This window comes from Coenobita brevimanus, chromosome 51 (genome assembly GCF_032717465.1).
Source record: "Coenobita brevimanus isolate Jiangsu-jjx chromosome 51, ASM3271746v2, whole genome shotgun sequence".
Lineage (NCBI taxonomy): Eukaryota > Metazoa > Arthropoda > Malacostraca > Decapoda > Coenobitidae > Coenobita > Coenobita brevimanus.
In genome coordinates, this window is record NC_137004.1 from 39,462,792 (window position 1) to 39,482,028 (window position 19,237).

Genomic DNA, 19,237 nt, shown 5'->3' on the forward strand with positions numbered 1-19,237 from the left:
AGGGACTATGAGACTAATGAACGTTTTTAGGGACCATGGGATAATTAAACGTTTTCAGAGAGGTAAGATCGCTTCAGCTGGGTTACGAGAAACTACTGAATAACGAGACATGTATAGCCCTATTGAAGATCACCTTTTTTTTTTTTTTTTCATGTTTCAGATTGTGTGGCAAAGACCAGAGAAATTATTATTTTTCTTATTTTTTTTTATTCATTTGTTTTTCCTTCCTCTGTTCTGTTATTAAAAAAAAAATTAAATCTGATGACCTTCTTATTCCTTGATGCTTTAAGACGTTTTTATTCAACTTCGGAGACTTCGAAGTGGAAGGGTTAATTTATTGCCTCATCACAACGTCACTCCGATGATCGCTCCTAATCCAAATCTAATCTTCTGGTAGTAGCAAGATATAAAAGGCACTGACATATGATTTGATGCTATACAAAAAGAAGAAGAAGAAGAAGGAGGAGGAGGAGGAGGAGGAGGAGGAGGAAGGAGAAGAAGAAGAAGAAAATTGAGAAACAGGATTAGATCTTGTGCAACTCTCAAGCCTTACTGTTGAGAAGGGTGATACGCTCCTGGGCCTTCTCGTTGGTGTCCTTCCAAGCCTCCTCCAGCTTCTTAATCTCTCTCTCTAAGAAGGAGGGGGCGTTGGGGTTGGATTTGAGCTTCTGACCCCGCCGCATAAGTTCATTGTAGATGGGAGCTTGGTTCTCTATGGTGCGGAGGACCTGGGGGGATTAATGATGATGACGATGATGATGATTATGATGATGGTTGTAATGGTGGTGGTGGTGGTGGTAGTAGTTGTTGATGTAATAGGGGTGATAGTTGTTGTTATTGTTGTTGTATTTGTTGTAGTTGTATTTTCTTTTGTAATAATAATAATAATAATAATGATAATAATAATAATAATGATAATAATAATAATAATAAACTAAGATAAATGCGTATTGACTGCACAAAAATTATTAAGGCACCCTTTTGGTTCTTTTCCCTCTGTCTGTCTTCTCTTATCTCCTTTATTAGGCCTTTCTCCCCCCCCCCATCTCTCTCTCTCTCTCTCTCTCTCTCTCTCTCTCTCTCTCTCTCTCTCTCTCTCTCTCATGCGGGTGTACCTCCATGCAAGACAAATAGTTCTGTCTCATTTTTCCATTTTCATTTTCCTCCCCTTCCTCATATAATATAATTTCCCTAGTTTTTTACTCCTTTCCTTCAATTTTTTCCTCTGGCTTTCCCCTCCTTCTTCCCTACTTTCCTCCTTTTTTCTGTTTTTCCTGCTTCTTGATCTGCTCCTTACGCATGTCGATATTTCCTTGCTCTCTTCTAAATTTTTTTCCTCCTACTTTCTTTCTATCTTCCTTTCCCTACCTTCCTCCTCTCCCTCTCCCCTCTTTTCCCTCTCACTTTCCCTCTCATTCTCTTACCTTCTCCTGCTTCTCGATCTGCTCTTCACACATGCCCATATATGCTTGCTCCCTCCCCTTCTATTTTTTCTTCTTCCTGTTTCTCATCTACCTTCCCTTCTGTATCTTCCCTCTCTCCCTGCCTTCCCTCTCTCCCTCTCCTCTCTTTTCCCTCCCTACTTTCCCTCATGTTCTCTCACCTTTTCCTGCTTCTTATCTGCTCCTTACACTTACCTATATTTCCCCTTTCCTTCCACTGCTAAAACTTTTTCCTCCTGTTTACCTTCGACCTACCTTTCCCTACCTTCCCTCTTTCTCTCTCCTCTCTTTTCCCTCCTTAATTTCTCTCTCGCCCTCTCACCTTTTCCTGCTTCTCGATCTGCTCTTCACACATGTCCATATTATGCGGGTGGATCTCCTTGCACGACAGGTGACATTGTTCATTAAGTACCTTCATCACAGGGTGGATGTCGTCACCGAAGGCGTAGCATTCGGAGTAGTGGTCAACCTTGCCTGGTGGAGAGATGGAGGGAGGAGGGTGGAGAGATGGAGAGAGAGGGAGAAGGATGGAGAGGTGGAGAGAGGAGAGGAGGGTGGAGAGATGAAGAGACGAGAGGAAGGTGGAGGAGTGAAGCGAGAGAGAGAGAAGAGAAGGGTGGTGAGATGAAGAGAGACAGGAAATGATGGAAAAATGGAAAGATACAGGGAGGAGGGTGGAGAGTTGGAGAGGGACAGATGGTGGAGAAATGGAAAGATACAAGGAGGAGGGTAAAGAGATGGAGAGACAAAGGAGATGATGGAAAAATGGAAAGATACAGGGAGGTGGGTGGAGAGAGACAGGCAATGATGGAGAGACTGAGAAGTTTTGGGAGAAGGGTGGAGAAATGGAGAGAGACAGTAAAGGATAGAGAGACGGAGAGATTTAGGGAAGAGAGGTAGGAAGGGGTGTAGAGGTGGAAAGGAGAGGAGAGGAGGGTGGAGAGATGGAGAAAACAGGAGAGGAGGGAGAGATAGAGAAAGAGGAAGGAGAGGAATATAAAAAGATAGAGAGAAGAGGGGGGATGGAAAGAAGGATGGCGAGTACGAGTATAGGGGTGAAACTTAAACGAAGATGGGGACGTGAAAGAGAGATGTTTGGGAGAAGAGGTAGAGAGTTGAAGTGATGCTTGAAGGAGAAGAGAAAAAGATGGAGAGAAAGAAGAATTTAAGTCGGGAGAAAAGCGGGGTAGAGAGGACTGGGGAGTCGAGAGGTGAAAAATAAAGAAGGGAAGGATATAACCATGGAAGATGTATATGAGGATGCAATAATTAAGAGGATAGTACGGTATGGATTGAGTCTGGAGTATTATTGTATTACTCTTTGATATAAGCAGAAGAGAACCACGAACGTTGGCAGGTTAAGAATTATGCATAGTTAACAAAAAAAAGAAAACTAGTTGACATGAGAGAATAGTAAAAATTGTTATAAAAGTCAGAGAAGCAAAACAGATCAGCCAGCGTAAAGAACTGAGAAAAGATAAAGAAGAATGACGCCGAGTAAGATGTGATCATACCGCGGCAGCCAAAGCGTTAAATTTAGAGTAAAATTTTGCGATGTAAGCATATTACCTCACAGTCCCTGTATCAGTAAAAAAAAAAAGTTGATTAGTGTATTAAATATGTTGCTTTTATGCAGTTGTGGGATAGCGTGTATTGCCAAGAGGTATTAGCGAAGGAAAACAAAGACATGAGGGATACAAGGAAACTAGAAGGGCGAAGACAATTGGAAACAAACACCAACAAGCCTATTGGTCCTTTCGTGGCTGTTTGTTAGTAAAAGACGAGGAAAGCAAAGCAGAAGGCAAAGCAGAAAGGCTTCCCCCACTCATAAAGTGAGAGAGACAGCCACGTAGCACAGAAAAGCCGTCATGAAAATTTTATAGGAAAGTGGTGGGCAGAAGCTTGAAGGGAAGGACACCCAGTACGATGATGTATGTGAAGACGCCACACATACACTGCGAATGACACCACAAGACTATGACGTCAGTGTCTAGTGTTGGCTGGTTGTAGACAGCGAGTGACATCACAAACTATGACGTCCATTGCTAGTGTCGGCTGGGTGTCACTGTGGAGCTTGGAGACTACACGGGTGAGGGAAATTTCGTGGACCCCACAATGAAGGCACAGAGAGGGTGACTGGGTAGGGCTACAGGCTGTGCTCGATACCTCTCTACAGGAGCTACAGTAGGGCCTGACGGGATAGGGCAGGGCAGTGTCGACATTTAGACATCAAACTGTACACAATCTATGCTTGTCCTGAGCTTTCGCATGTATATTTCGATCTTGTGTTGCGTAAACTGGCCAGGGCTAAAGGTTGTACACGATATCTCACAACAGGAGCTACAGGACTTTATCGGGATAGGGGCGTGGCAGTGTTGGATTGTCTTGTTGTGCACAGTTTATTGTCTTGAGCCTTTTTTGTATAGGCCTACCTGGGTCAGATATTGTTAAAACTATATGTATAATAGTAAGAACTTCAGAAGGTATGCTGATCTTTAATGTACTCTCATTTCCACTTGCCTGTGCTTTAGTTTTCTCTGGTGTCCATTCATCATGAAGTGCTAAATTTCTCATATAACACAGATGATTAAGAATTTCATGTGCTATGGTGTCTGTTGAATTCCTGTCTCATTAACACTATTCTACGCTTATGCTTTCTCGTATTGCATGGTTCCTGTATTGTTTAAACTTCTTATAAAGATTATCATTTTTCTTAAGATGTTGTATTCATTCGTGTTCTCGTTTGGATTTGTCTTACGGGTATTCTGTTCCAGTTGGCAGTAATTTTCGTGTTGGTCGTTTAAGTGAAATACGAGATGCAGCCTGGAAGTGCAGTAACGTAAAGCCATACAGACCAGGGGTGGGCAGGATGGTGATGGTGATGACGACACTGGATCAGGGGCTGGACTGCAACTACTATAACCTACCTCAGGCCGTACACTTCAGACACAGAAACTACGTGCATGTACAGTGCAGAATACCTTTATACTGGTATGTCTCACTAAACTATTGCAAACAATGCCAAGGAATTGCTCTCTGGCCAAGGAACTTCAGGCATAGTGATACCCTTTGAGGCAGTTAAGCTGTCAGATACAAGTCGACGTAATGGATGCCTCATATTCACTGGCCAGAGAAGAGGAATATAGTCATTAAATGAACTTTACTCTCTTAACTGCGGTCATGTTGAAAAGAACTTGGGAAGGTTTAAAGAGAATTGTGCTGAATGCCTATTACCTCCCATGCATTTTACCTGCTCTGGAAACACGCAGTGCAATCAAAACATTGAAAGAGCTGTAAGTTTTAAAAATTGCCTCACTGTCCTAGAGTTATTATAGATAAAATATCACACCATGAACAAACAACACACCACTTTTACGAATACTGTGAAATGCATGGGTGTATATGGGATTTGAATATACCGTTATTAATATCAGGGGCCGTAAACTGTATTGGTATATTTGAGCCTGGGGTAACTAACACAAACAAACTCAGGGTCGTACTGTAAACTGGAAAACTGTCAGACAACTATGTAGATACGGTACTGATAAAAACGATGAGTAAGACATAGGGGGTCTACGCGGATTGCAGGTCCAAGAGTAGTGAACTAGGGAGTGAAGTGAAGATGTGTTACTGTCTCGGATCATTTCCTTTCTTCACGGCAGATATCCATACTTTTTGTTGCCTCTTTTTAACGCATATGGCTGCCTTAATACAACTCTCATTTTACAAGTAAAGTTTTGTTTCCCAGTAAAGACATTAGGCTGATGCATCCCAGTCACTTGATGAAAAAAAAATGAATGAATCTCACCTGATGAAAACCGAAGCCCTATATTTTTCGTGCCTAAAATTTCTTCCTCGGTCGTTGTCCATAAAATTTGAGATTGGACGTCGTGACCTAAGAGATGCCTTGAGAGAAAATTACCTCCGTGATGAAGACCTCACTCGAGATGATGATGGTGATGATAGTGGTGGCCATACAGTAATTAGGTTGGGAAAAATCCTCAATCAGGCTCCTTTGTCGAAAATAGGAGAAGGAAGAGCAATTTCTATGGGGGGGGGGGAAACGCAGGCTACAATCACTTTATGGTTTTGTGGAGACGAGGTAGCGATAATGTGATTTCATTTTACCTGTTTTACGTACACTGACTGTCTCTCTGTTTGTCCGTTCGTTTCTGTCCGTTTGTCTGCCTACGTATCTGTCTTTTTGTCTGTCCTTCTCTTTATCTTTCTATCTATTTTTCTGTCTATATATATGTAGATAGATAGACAAATATCTTTTGTGTTGGCGCAGTTAATGCTCCCAGGAATAAAAATATTATCTCAACATGTTATAACCCATGCCCTCGGAACTGTTCCCTTTAATATTTTCTTTCCCTCCTTCCCCTCTCCTTCTCCCTCCCTCTTCTCTGACCCTTCTTCCCTCCCTCTCTCCCTCCCTCCTTCCCTCTCTCTCTTTCTTCCTGTCTCCGAGGAAAAGAGTTAATGACAACAGGGCCAAGGTTAGTTCTCTTCAAAGTTACCATGTTAGCGTTTTTTTTCTTTCTAGTGCTGAAGATGGATGCCTTCATGTGGTGGCACTGATATAGTTGGTTGGGGGAACTGCCCGATTATACAGGCGTACCTTCACCCCCTCCCTATCCCCCGAAAGGAGGATGGTGGACTGCAGGAAAAGAGCAACTTCAACCTGTAATCCACTGAGTTCACACTTAGAAGAGCCTGGGTCTGCATCTACTATTACTACTACTACCACTACATCTACTATTACTACTACTACCACTACATCTACTATTACTACTGCTACTACTACTACTACTACTACTACTACTACTACTACTACTACTACTACTACTACTACTACTACTACTACCACCACCACGATGTTATACAGAATTCTCTATTTTAACACTTTTGGTGATACTGATTTTCGGTACGTCATGATTTTGTGTGTGTGTGTGTGTGTGTGTGTTTGTGTGTGTGTGTGTGTGTAAAGGATATAGAGTCACAGCACTGTCTTCCTCTGTCACTGAGCACCGTGAAAGAACCTCAAAAGATAAGAACCTGGACCAAATTAAACGACTCTTCCACCCGGACCGAAAGGACTCTCATCAAGTCCACGTTCGAATGGTCTGGGTCCGTGAAAGCGAAATCTCACACTGGGAAAACTTGTAGAGATAAAGGGGCTTTCGAGACCAAATATATGGAGGACCAGACCACTTCGGTACTTGCAACAGCTTGGGTTTAAAAGTACCCTAGTATCTTACCCCGCCTTCCCGTGGGCTAAGGAGGCTCCCTAACACCTCTTCCTTAACGATTTATTTTTGGATATGGCTGGTTAATGTCCTTCGGTACATTATGTGTGCAGAGTATGATGATAATAGAATGATTTAAGTTTCACAGAGTAGGATGACAAGGTGGAATAAGCAAAATAAATCCCTTAGGAAATGGTGTTAGGGAGCAAAATAAATCGCATGGAAAGAGTGTTAGGGAGCAAGACAAGTCGCCTTGGAAGAGGTGTTAGGGAGCTTCCGCAACGAGCGAGAATACGAGTCTAGGAAATCAAAGAACCCATAATCCTCTAGTTTTCCCCATCCCCCTTTGTGAGCGGGTAGAGAGAGAGAGACCTAACCTTTTCATTCCCTCTAGACCCTACCTGTTCCCTTTACCCTTGTTAGCGACAGTAAGCGACACAGGCTGTTATTTCCCCAGCCTTCCCTTTCTCCTTGTGCCCTTTGTAGTGAGTCAGTAGGAAACGATTCTCTCTCTATTCCTTTCTTTCCTTTTTTTTTTTTTTTTTTTTCCGTCGACCTAGCCTCTGTAACAACCCTGATGCCTCCTGACCTACGCATCGTCCCCTGCGGAGGAAGTAGCGCCTTGATGCATGTTTCTTCCTGCGTCTCCCATAGCCTGTTTCAGTGTTCCCCTGCGAACGAGGTAGATAGTTTCTGTTTCACCCTGCAACTGAGCCTATTTCGGCGTTCCCCTGAGGAGTAGGTAGCGAGTTTTTGTGATTTACCCTGCGTTTCACCTAGCCTGTTTCACTGTTCCCCTGCGGACGAGGTACCAAATTTCTGTTTCACCCTGCGTTTTACCTAGCCCGTTTCACTGTTCCCCTGCGGACGAAGTAGCTAATTTCTGTGTTTCACGCTGCGTTTCACCTGTTTCTGTGTCCCCCGTGGAGTAGGTAGCGAGTGTGTGCGTGTGTATTTATTGCCCATTGTTTTTTTCAGTCACGTACTCTGTGCCTCCATGGTGGGTCCCATGAGCCCCTTGTGTCGCTCGATCATGGCCTCGAGCTTCTTCTTCTCCTGCGCCTTCATGGCCTTGTCTCGCCCCGATAGGTTGTCCTCGGTCTCGCTGCTGTGGCTGGATAGTTTCTCGAGCATCATGTCCAGCCAGGCCTTCGTCCCCTCCTTGTCCAGGTCTCGGCATAGCGACTGTGGAGGGGAAGATGGAGGATGGGAGAGGGATTGAGAGAAGGGTAGAGGGAATTGAGAGGAGAGAGAATGGAGAGAAGGAGTGGATATAGAGTTAGGGAGAAGAGATAGATAGGTAGACAGAAAGGGTAAAATAAAGAGGATGGGATATGGAATTAGGACAGAGGGAGAGAGAGGGATTGGGAGAAGGATGGAGGGAGAGAGAGGGAATTGGGAGAAGAAGAGAGGGAGAGAGGACGTAGGAGAGTTATAGAGCAGATGAAATAGATAGGTAGATAGATAGATGGAAATGAGTGGGAGGAGGGAGGGAGAGTGGGTGAGGGATTTGGAAGGAGAGAAGTAGAAAGGGAGTTGGATTGAGGAGAGATTGAGACGAGATTGATAGTTGGGTACAGATAGGTAGATGGATAGAAAGATGGAAAGAGAGAGAGAGAGAGAGAGAGAGAGAGAGAGCAATAGCGAAAGAAAAAGGAAAAAAAAAACAGAAAAACGAAAACAGAAGAAAAATTGAGAAGAGAAAGAGGAAAAAAGAGAAAGTAAAAAGAACAGGAAGGCGAAGCGAAAAAAATGAAAAAATGTGAAAGATTGCGAGAACGGAGAAGGGGGAGGGTGAAAATTAAAAAGGAATATGGATGGAAAAAATATTGAGAGGGGGCAAGAAACGAAGAATGATGGGGAGAAATGGGAGTGACGGATTTTTTTTTTTTTTTAGGTAGGGAAAGTGAAGAATGAGAGAGAGAGAGAGAGGGAGAGAGAGAGAGAGAGAGAGAGGTAAAAAATACGAAACGTGGAAAAATATGTGACAAAACACAAAACATGAAAAAGGAAATGTAGGAAAAAAAAATACACATATAAATGCACGGTATTGGATGGAGGGCAGACAGAGAGAAGGGGAGAAAGAGTGATGCGAGGGGAGAGAAGACGGAAGAAGGAAAGGAAGGAGGAAGTGTGTCGTTAGAGAAAAGAGGGAAAGGAGAAAGAAAGAAAGGAGGAAGGGCGTTGTTGGAGGAAGAGGAAAGGAGAATGAAAGGAAGATGAAAGTACGTAGGTAGAGACAGAAGGGAAAGGAGGAAGGAGGGAAGGATGGATGGAAGTAAGGAAGGAAGGATGGATGAAAGGATGGATGGATGGAAGAAAGGAAGGAAGGAAGGATGGATGGAAGAAAGGAAGGAAGGATGGAAGAAAGGAAGGAAAGATGGAAGAAAGGAAGGAGTGTTTGAAATATAAAAGAAGGGTGAAAGATTGTCGTCAGAGAGGAAGGAGAAAAATGGAAGAAGGAAGGGAGGAAGGAAGGAAAGAAAAAAGAAATATCAGACAAAAGGGAAGGGAAGGAAAGGAGAGAAGAAGGAAAAAGAAGGAAGGAAATAAGGGAGGAAGGAAAAATGAGGGAAGGAGACGAGACGAATAATTTTGAAAGGATGTGTATGAAAGATAAAAGGAAAGGAATATGCATCAGCGAATTATAAAAGTGAACGATAATAAAAGGTACGAAGAGAGGCGAAGGAGAACGATAAACAGAGAGAAATGAAGCAGAGGGACGAAGGAAAGTGAGACAAAAGAGGATTGAAATCAACAAATTCCCAAAATGAAAGGAATTTTGGGAGGGAGAGAGAGAGAGAGAGGGAGAGAGAGAGAGAGAGGAGGGGGGAGAAGAAGCAATTAAATGGAAGCCAAGGTAATGCAAGGGAAATGAAAATATAATGCAAATGAGTGGAATAGAAGATGTAAAAGAAAATAGGGGAAAATACAGGAATAATCAGGCAAAAGGAAGGAAAATGAAGAAAGATGCGTGTAGAGGTTTTGAGAAAGTAAATGTGAATGAGAGTAAACAGAAACAAAAAAAAAAAAAAAAAGGAAGGTAAAAAAGAAAAAAATACAAGAGTAGTGGAGTATGTAAAAATAGGAAATTCAGGAAAATAAAGACAGGCAAAGAGGAGGAGGACGAAGACGAGGAGGGAACGTAGGCGGAGGAGGAGCAGGTGGAGAGAGGAGAGAGAAATCAGGAAAAGTTGAGAGTGGAGGGAAAATAGGAAGACATTTGGGCGAGAGAAATGGTGGTGGGGAACGCAGTCGGACGGCAAAGAATGAGAGAATTAAAGAGCAGATGACACAGGGTAGAGAGAGAAGAGAGAGAGAGAGAGAGAGAGAGAAGCAGAGAATAGGGAAAATAAAGGAAGGAGGAGGAGAAGGAAGAAGAGGGAAGGAGAGAGAGAAATAAAAATCAGAATTAGTGCATTAGCAGTAACATAATCAATGAATTAATGTTTAAAAATACTTAATAACAAACACCTTATTTGTCCTAATGTTAGTCTATCTTTCATATCAATTTATCTATCAACATTTAAGCTACAGTTATTTATATTTATCGATCTCATTTTTCTTATTGACGAATCTATCTATCTTATCAACCAGCCTATCTATTTATTGACTTTCATCTATTCATATATATTCATTTAGTATTATACAGCATTTAATTATACAAATAGTAACCTTATGTAACCTTATGCTTAATATGTATGTAAAGTCACACACACACACACACACACACACACACACACACACACACACACACACACACACACACACACACACACACACACACACACACACACACACACACACACACACACACACACACACACACACACACACACACACACACACACACACACACACCAGTGAAGTGCATACACATACCATTTATCATCACAGACAGATAATCAGTAATTCATTCTCTCTCTCTCTCTCTCTCTCTCTCTCTCTCTCTGTCTCAGGGCAGTCCCCAGGGCGAGATGCAAGAGACCAATAGAGAGAGATAGAGAGAGGCGCTAAGGAATGGGCCAGACCAGAGACTGCTCCAAATTGGGTATATACTTCTGCGTGTGTGTGTGTGTGTGTGTGTGTGTGTGTGTGTGTGTGTGTGTGTGTAGGAGGATGGCAAGTGCTTGTGTATGTATGTGCGCGTCCTTTAAGTGTTTTCTGATTGTTTTTTCTTTTTTTTTCTGTTTTTGGTTTCCTTCCCTGCTCCTCCCACGCTCTTGTCTTTTAGTTTTCTCTCCCTTTATTTCTTTTAATTTGCTTTACTTTGTGTTTGCTGTTTTTTTTTTTATATAGCTTCCACTCTTGTTTTTGTGCTTCCCTGTTCTTCCCTTGTTCTTCTGTTCTCTGCTGTTTATGTTTTTCGATTTTTTTTTTTACCTGCGTTGGAGAGTGCTTGTGTTTGGACTAATTTTACTTTTGTTTCGTCCCTTCTGTGTAGTCCGGGGTCGGTCTTTGTACCTGGCTATTTTCTTTTTATTTTTTTATTTTTTTGGGGAAGTACCTGTGTATTACTCAGGTTTTTAATTTTTTTTGTTTGTTTTGTGCCTTTTCTTCTCCATTGTTTTTCTTTTTCAACGTTTGCTTTTTGTCGGTTTTGTGTTTTCGGTAGTTATATTCTCTGGTCTTGTCTTTTTTTATTGTTTTGTTTCTGTTTTTGTGCTCCTTGTTCTCCCTGATGCCACTTTTTTTCCTTGTCTATTTTCTCGTGTTTTTGGTGATGTTGTGTGTCTTGAAAAACAGCATCTCAAAATCATTTCACCGAGAGGGATGATTTTCACAGTTTTTACAAATCGTTTCTTATATACTTTTTTCTTTACTGATAAGTGTGCAGTAAACAACAGACATTGCATAAGCTTCTCTTTGTACCTTGATTTGCTACTTTCCTTATTTGATGCTTTCCTTACCATTTACAATACCACTTATGTGGAGAAAGTTATGGTAATTGAGAAAATATCCCTGTCTTATAAACGGAACTGCCTGTGCTGCAAAATTATGTGGTATTAATAATGATAAACTCAAATTAACATCTTTAGGCTGAAGTGGTCAGTCAAGGTATCTTAAAAGGATATGATACTAAAAAGGTGTATTCTTGCTGGTTTAAAAATCTTTCTCTAGATTATTCCTTATTATTTTATTTTTCCATGTAGGTCTCTGATAATCTAATGTACCGGTATGTTATTTATGCAACCTGTATTGATATTAAGGTAATTTAAGTAATATAAAATGATGTGTAATATCCAGAAAAAATCGCTAAAGAGGATGTCCCACGAAGCTTCCTGTTTCTCTTTAAAATATAACTCTGTCTTCAGTCCACATCATTTTGGGTCTGTACTCTCTCTCTCTCTCTCTCTCTCTCTCTCTCTCTCTCTCTCTCTCTCTCTCTCTCTCTCTCTCTCCGCAGCAGTAGAGGGGGTGGAGGAAGGGAAGTTAGTATAATTTCCATGCCATTAAATATTCATCACATTAGTGGTGTCCTTGTGGGTCCTCAAACAATGATTATCAGTGAGAAGTGGCGAAAGGAAAATGTGGGTGACGTGTTGGGGAGAGAGAGGGAAAGTAGGTAGATAGATAGATAAAGTGGGTATGTAGGTAGGTAGGAAGGTGGATAGATATTCAGGTAGGTAGTAGACTGACACACACACACACACACACGCACACACACACACACACACACACACACACACACACACACACACACACACACACACACACACACACACACACACACACACACACACGCACAGATTCTACCCCTTGCTGGTAGTATGACACTCTTACATGCTTATATAGATTCCCACTCATATTTATTCATACTACACATGGTCTTATGAATCTACTCTCAGTGTAACACATACAGATGAAGACACACTAGGGAGATTTTTTTATTTTTTTTATTTGGAGATGACCTTGTATTTGCTAAACTTGAGATTGGTGATGAGGAAATGATTAGTCAGGGGAGAGAGAGAGAGAGAGAGAGAGAGAGAGAGAGAGAGAGAGACCGACAGACAGACAGAATTAATGATTGCGATGATAAGTGGTACATGTATGCACTTCACTGGTGTGTGTGTGTGTGTGTGTGTGTGTGTGTGTGTGTGTGTGTGTGTGTGTGTGTGTGTGTGTGGAACTTACTTAATGTAGATGCATTGGTGTATTACTTTAGAACACACACTGAAAGAAAGAGAGTCTGAGGTAACAATATGAAAGAGTGACGTGAAGGAAGCAGTGAAAAGAATAAGACAAGGAGAAGTGAGATGCAGATCCAATTCCTTCACATCAGTAAAGTTTGCTTCGTCTAGCCGTGAGATCTGAAGCAATTAGCAAGTGTTTTTACAGACTCACGGACTTTAGCCAAGAATTTTTTCCACTTAAAGTTTCATTTCTTCCACTTAAGTTTCATTTCCTCCACTTTAGTTTCAATTCCTCCACTTTAGTTTCATTTCTTCCACTTTATTTTATTTATTGTTAGACATAGATAATGACAGATAGATAGATAGGTAGCCATATACCTAGATAAATAAATAGATAGATCGATATTGAAATAGATATACAAATGCGCTTCCGTCGTTGTCATTTACCTGTCATCTTAAGAACCAGGTAATTGTAAGTCATCGGCGTGAAGGGGTAGCAGAAAAAAACTCCATGATAACATTCCTTTTTTTTTATTATTATTTTTGCCTTTTTATCAGTTTTATCACATTTTTTTCAGTTACTTTTGTCAATTACGTTTATCAATTTTATCGCATTGCTTTTTCTTTTTTATCAATTTTATCACATTATCATTTTTTAATCATTGTGTTACCTTTTTCTTTTTTCTTTTTTTCTTTTTTTCAGTTTTATCATGTGTTGCCTCTGGACGCCATTTTTCTTCTACCCTTGATACTTTTTTTTTTTTTTTAATGCAAGGAAGAAGGAACCAAAGGCCGAGAAACCGCATGATTATTCCCTCCAAGAAAAAATAAAAACAAGATAACTGAGCCAAATTCACAGGCATTTCTTAGATTAACGAGATGACTGTAATAGAGAGAGAGAGAGAGAGAGAGAGAGAGAGAGTCATTTGTCTATACTTCGTCCACTTTAACTGGGTGTAAATTTTCATCCTTTCTGTGGCATCTTTTTCTCGTAGCACTTCTTCGTGACTAGCACCATATTCTAGTGTCAGTGCCTTCTTATAATTCAGCATTCAAGATAGAGACTTCGCAGTTTTACGCCAGCTTTGAGTGAACAGAGTATAATGACTGTTTATATGACAGAAATCCATGAGGGCCGAAAACAGAGAGAGAGAGAGAGTAACAAAAAAGTGACAGGTAAATGTAAAAACTAAAAAAAAAAAAAAAAAAGAGGAAGGAAGTGAAAGTGAAATTCGAGGACGAGAGAGAGAGAGGGAGAGAGAGAGAGAAGCACTAAAAAGCGAGGCGTAGGAGGAGACAGAGATGAAGAGTGTGGGAGGAAGGAAAATGGATTAAGAAGAAAATGGGGTGAGTGAATTAGAAGGAAAAATATAATTGCTTGAGAGAGAGAGAGAGAGAGAGAGAGAGATAGTTATGCGATCTGGCAGAGGAGAGGGAGTAACTAAGAATAACACTCCCTCTGGTCAGTGGACACATGCCAATAACACACACACACACACACACACACACACACACACACACACACACACACACACACACACACACACACACACACACACACACACACACACACACACACACACGTCCTGATTCTAGAGGGAGTCATTAATCGTATTTTTTTACACATCAGAAAAAGAGAAAAAAAAAGTGAGAGAGAAAAATACAGACTTTTGCACACTCCCTCTCAGCTCTCGTCTGGCGTGCAAAATACAGGGTGGTTCATAAATAGCGCTCCACTAGTAACTCATCTAGCGGTATCTGATTTGTTGTTTGGACGGCTCGGTCTGCTGATGTGGGCGTAGGTGTGGCAGTGGCAGTAGAAAATGAATAACTGATGCAGGGTTGACACTGATAATGTTGACTGGGCCGTCCTTGCAACACATTTATTTATTTATTTATTTATATATTTATTTACAATGCTGCCTGACCTCCAGACATTATATTCATATTAAGAAATTCACTTTGTATTAAACGTATTAATTATGAGGATATATAACACCTTCATCTTTATGTTTTTCTCCTCAAATAATTAACCTTCGATCTGTGGAGTCTTTTATCAGTTTTTTCCTCCCCAGCTCAAGACGATTTTATTCACCTTTGGGATTTTTTTATTTGAAAGGTAAAATATAGGCCAGTTAACCCCCTTCAGGTAAATATTATTCTCAGGTGTTGGCAGTATTAAGTCAGAGATTCGTCATGAAATTGAATGTCAAAAAAAATCTAAAAATGGCTAAAATATGTGTAAAAAGACATCATTATATTCATTTTTTATTAGATAGTTTTCATTTTTTCTTTCGTTTTTCTTTTATTTTTTCTTGGAACAATCTTGCGGTCTTATGGCATTTGATTCCTTTTTCCTTGCATAAAAAAAAAAAAAACTTGCTTCAGAGGGGTAGGAGAAGTTGGGTTAATAAATAAAATAATAGATTATAAAGAAAGACTGTCCCGTATAATTATTCTTAAATATGTCTTCAGTTTTAATTCCTTTTGTAATTTATGTTTTTGAGTTTAGATTAATTTTCTTAGTTTACTGTGATGATTTTTCTGTGTATTTTCACTTTGCTGGAATTTTGTCTTATTTCTCCTTTCATTTTCTGTTTCTTATCGTCTACTGTTATCGTCATCATTATCATCACCATCATCATCAGTACAATAATTCTCTCTCTCTCTCTCTCTCTCTCTCTCTCTCTCTCTGTATCTCTATCTCTATCTCTCTCTCTCCCTCCCTCCTTCGATCGCTTTGCTCTCATCTCTCTTTCTCACCCTCTCTGCTTGCTCACTTCCTTCCCCTCCTCACTCTAACATTTTTTCCTCGCTCCTTCTCGACCTCCTTCCCTCTCTCTGTCTCTTTCTCTCTTTCTCACATATTCCGTCCTTCTCAGTTTCCATTTCGTTTTCCCTTTCTCCCTTTGCCTCCCAGTTCTCTCTCTCTCTCTCTCTCTCTCTCTCTCTCTCTCTCTCTCTCTGTATAGCTATCCATCTATCTGTCAGTCAGTTTATTAGTATGTCTATCTATCCATCTATATGTCTATCCCTTCCTTTCTCTCTCTCTCCTTGGACTCCCCTCCGAAATATTTTCTCAGTCGTCTCTGCTTTCATTCCGCTCACCCTCCCTCTCTCTCTCTCTCTCTTGCTCTTTCTCTGCCTCACCAATTTAACCTCTCATCTCTTTCCTATCTCTCGTCTGTGTATTCCCTTGCATTCCTTTGTACTCCTTTGTATCTCATCATGAATCCCTCTGCTTCTCACTCCTTTACCTCTCTTGTCCTCCTGTGTTTGTATATTTAGATGGGAAGCCTGTTTACAGCTTGATGTGTCTGCTTCTTTATCTGGAGTTAGCCCTTAATAATGGTCCCTACTACTTTAGCTTCCACTCCAGTTACCCAAAGCTATTTTATTCAGCTGACTATAGGGGCCTGAGTGTGCTAATAGTGCCCCAATTAACCTTTTTCATAGTCACGACAACTCTAGTATTTTATGCCCTCTCACGTCAAAAGAATTTATTTAGCTTTGAGGAGGTCAGAGGGGCATCTATGGTGTCTCTAAGTCGATTGATCTGCTTAACACATCAACACAGCCTTATGTGTTTCAAGGCTTCTAGGAACTGCTTTGGCTGTGATACTGATTGCATTGTTGTAGAAGGTCTTGTCTCCATTTCTCTCTCTGTTCTGTATCTTATATTTACTCCATTTCTTTCCCTATCCTGTAACTTAACTGGAATGACACACACACACACACACACACACACACACACACACACACACACACACACACACACACACACACACTCTTATTCTTCGCGCTTTAAATCGTATGTGTTCCACGATTAGGCGACCGGGAGCGTGTTTTCTGGCCATCTCGCATTCAGCCTCAAGATCCCCTCACAAAATGCAGGTATGGATGGAGTTTAGTGACACTTTCTTTCCTGACTTTTATTTTTTGCCCCTGATTTTTTTAATACCTTGTATCACATCATTTTATTCTTTTTCATTTTCTTGTTTCATTCTTTCTTCCGCTTCTTATTCACATTAGGTATATTTTTGGATTTCATATTTCCTGGCTCTTTTTTTGGCATTGATATTCGTGTATAGTTTTCGTTATTAATCATCGTAGTAGTCTGTATCTCTTCTGACTTTCCTTTCCCTCATTTTCTTCCTTTTTCTAATATCTTCTTAGTCACCTTCTTAAGCTTTACTATTTTCTTGCACCTCTTTTGGACATCAAAGTCTTTTATATATAGTAGGGTAGTTGCCATCATCAAAAATCGTCCAGTCTGTATCTCCTTTCACCTTCCCTTCCTTGCTTCCTCACAATTTTCCTTTTCCACCCGAACTTGTATTTCTAGCCCTTCTATTTCCCTGCTCTCGTTTTTGGTATGTGGATCTTTTCATGGTTTTCATGGTTTCTCACGTTTCGTTTTTTCCCTCGTTTCCTCCTTTCTTTCATTTTTCCCTCTTGCTTCCTTCTCGCTTTCATTTTTCCCTCTTGCTTCCTTCTCGCTTTCATTTTTCCCTCTCTCGCTGCCTCTTAGCTTTAATATTTCCCTCTCTTGCTTCCTCCTCTCTTTCCCCTTTTCACCCAGACTTTGTATATCATCAGACTTCGTGTTCCCTTGCTCTCTATTTGGGCATCAGAAGTTTTCAAGCAGTTTTCAGCTTTTAACATTGTACACTTTATCACATACCGTTTCCTTTCCTTGCTTTCGCCTGCCTTTCCCTTCTCACCAAGACTTCGTATATAGTTGGTCTTCTTGTTTCCTTGCCCTCGTGTTTGGTAACTGAATTTTACTCATAGTTTTCCTTGTCTAAAATTGTACCCATGCACTGTTACACATCACACTTTCCCTTTCTTATTTTTTTCCTTTGTTGCTTTATTTTTTTACGTATTTCAGTTTCTATAGTAATGTACCTGTCATCATTTTTCTGTTATTGTTTTTCCTTTTGCCCATATCGTTTGCATTTTATCACGTATATTTTCTGTCTGTTGCCTTTTGCTTGCTTTTTATGCTGCTTTACAACCTGCTCCCTTTTTGTCACCACTTCCTCTCTTTCTTAGCTCTCTTTCATATCTCACTCTCGTCTCCTTGGTTGTTACCCTCCGTACACCGTTTCACATCTCATTTTCCTCCTCTTGCTTCTTCCTATCTTGTCCCTTGTCATCCACACTCTGTATATTAATTTTTTCCCTCATCAACTTTGTGATTTTTTCTTTGTTTTCTTCTGTAATTCTTTCCCTTTTTACCATCATTTTTTTTTTTTACTTTTTCTCTCATAACTTTCCTTCAGTTCATTTCTCTTCTATACAGCCATCCTTATTTATTTCCATCCTTTCCATTCTCCATCTTCGTTTTCTCATCTCTTCCCTAGTCATCCCCTCGTACCATTTTTATTAGTTATTTTATTATGATATTGTCTTTCTTCACTTCCTGTTCCCTGTAAACATCCTTCACCTTTTATCTCCATCTTCCTAATCCCTTTTTTTTTTTTTTTCTTGAGTGTTCTCTTATATTTCAGCCTTTGTTTCATTTTCTTTCATAATCTTATCTGACTTCACTTTTTTTTCCCCATATATCACCTTCCCCGTTTTATCTTCCCCTCTATTCCTTATCTTTCCCCTTTTCCATTTCTCTTCATCGGGTATTCCTCTTCCCATGACTCGTTTTTACTACATATACTTTCATAATGTTATATTCCTCTATACCTCCTTCTTCTCCTCTCTCTCCTGCCTTCCCTTTCTGTCTACATGGCCTGTCTTCTTTTAATGGTCACTTTTCAATTTTTTTATTTTCTCTTTTCTTCCCTTTTTCTCTCTCTTCTAATTTCTTGTCCTCTCTCCTGTGCTCCCTTTTCTTCTCGTTCTTTCTCGTCTTCTCGTTTGAAATCTCTTCTTCTCCTCTCCTGTCTTCTCTCATCTTCCCTTTTCTAATTTCCTCTCTCTTCCTCTCATCTCGCCTTCTATCCTCTCCTTTCCCCTCCTCTCCACTGATCCACTTCTCTCCCCTTTTTCTCGTTCCTCCCCCTCCTCCTCCTCCTCCCATATGCGCGTCTCTCCCCTCTTATCACACTCCCACCCTCATTTTTAGCCGATATCCTTTCCTCTCTCTCTCTCTCTCTCTCTCTCTCTCTCTCTCTCCACACTAAGGGCGCCCCTTGAGCAGGACAGCGTTACACAAAATATATATCTTTTCTCGGCAGGGATCAGGAGAGAGAGAGAGAGAGAGAGAGAGAGAGAGAGAGAGAGAGAGAGAGAGAGAGAGGATTAATTGGCAAAGGCGAAGTTTAGAGAGGAAAAAGGAGAAGAACTGGGGGAGGGGGATTTGCAAGAAGAGAAGCACAAGAGAGTAAGAAGAGCAAAAAAAAAGAGGAAGATGTAAAAAAAAGAGAGTTAGCGATACGATTAATTAAATTTCTAT

The 19,237-nt window shown here is 40.7% G+C and overlaps 1 protein-coding gene across 1 annotated transcript in view; it reads right to left on the reverse strand.

Moving 5' to 3' along the window:
• The window catches only part of LOC145400121 (muscle-specific protein 300 kDa-like), a 67,617-nt gene that overhangs the window by 13,636 nt on the left and 34,744 nt on the right, over nucleotides 1–19,237 (reverse strand). The window contains 3 exon segments of the mRNA XM_080272632.1: nucleotides 554–728; nucleotides 1,765–1,916; nucleotides 7,678–7,876. Coding sequence (XP_080128758.1) covers nucleotides 554–728; nucleotides 1,765–1,916; nucleotides 7,678–7,876 — 526 coding nt within the window.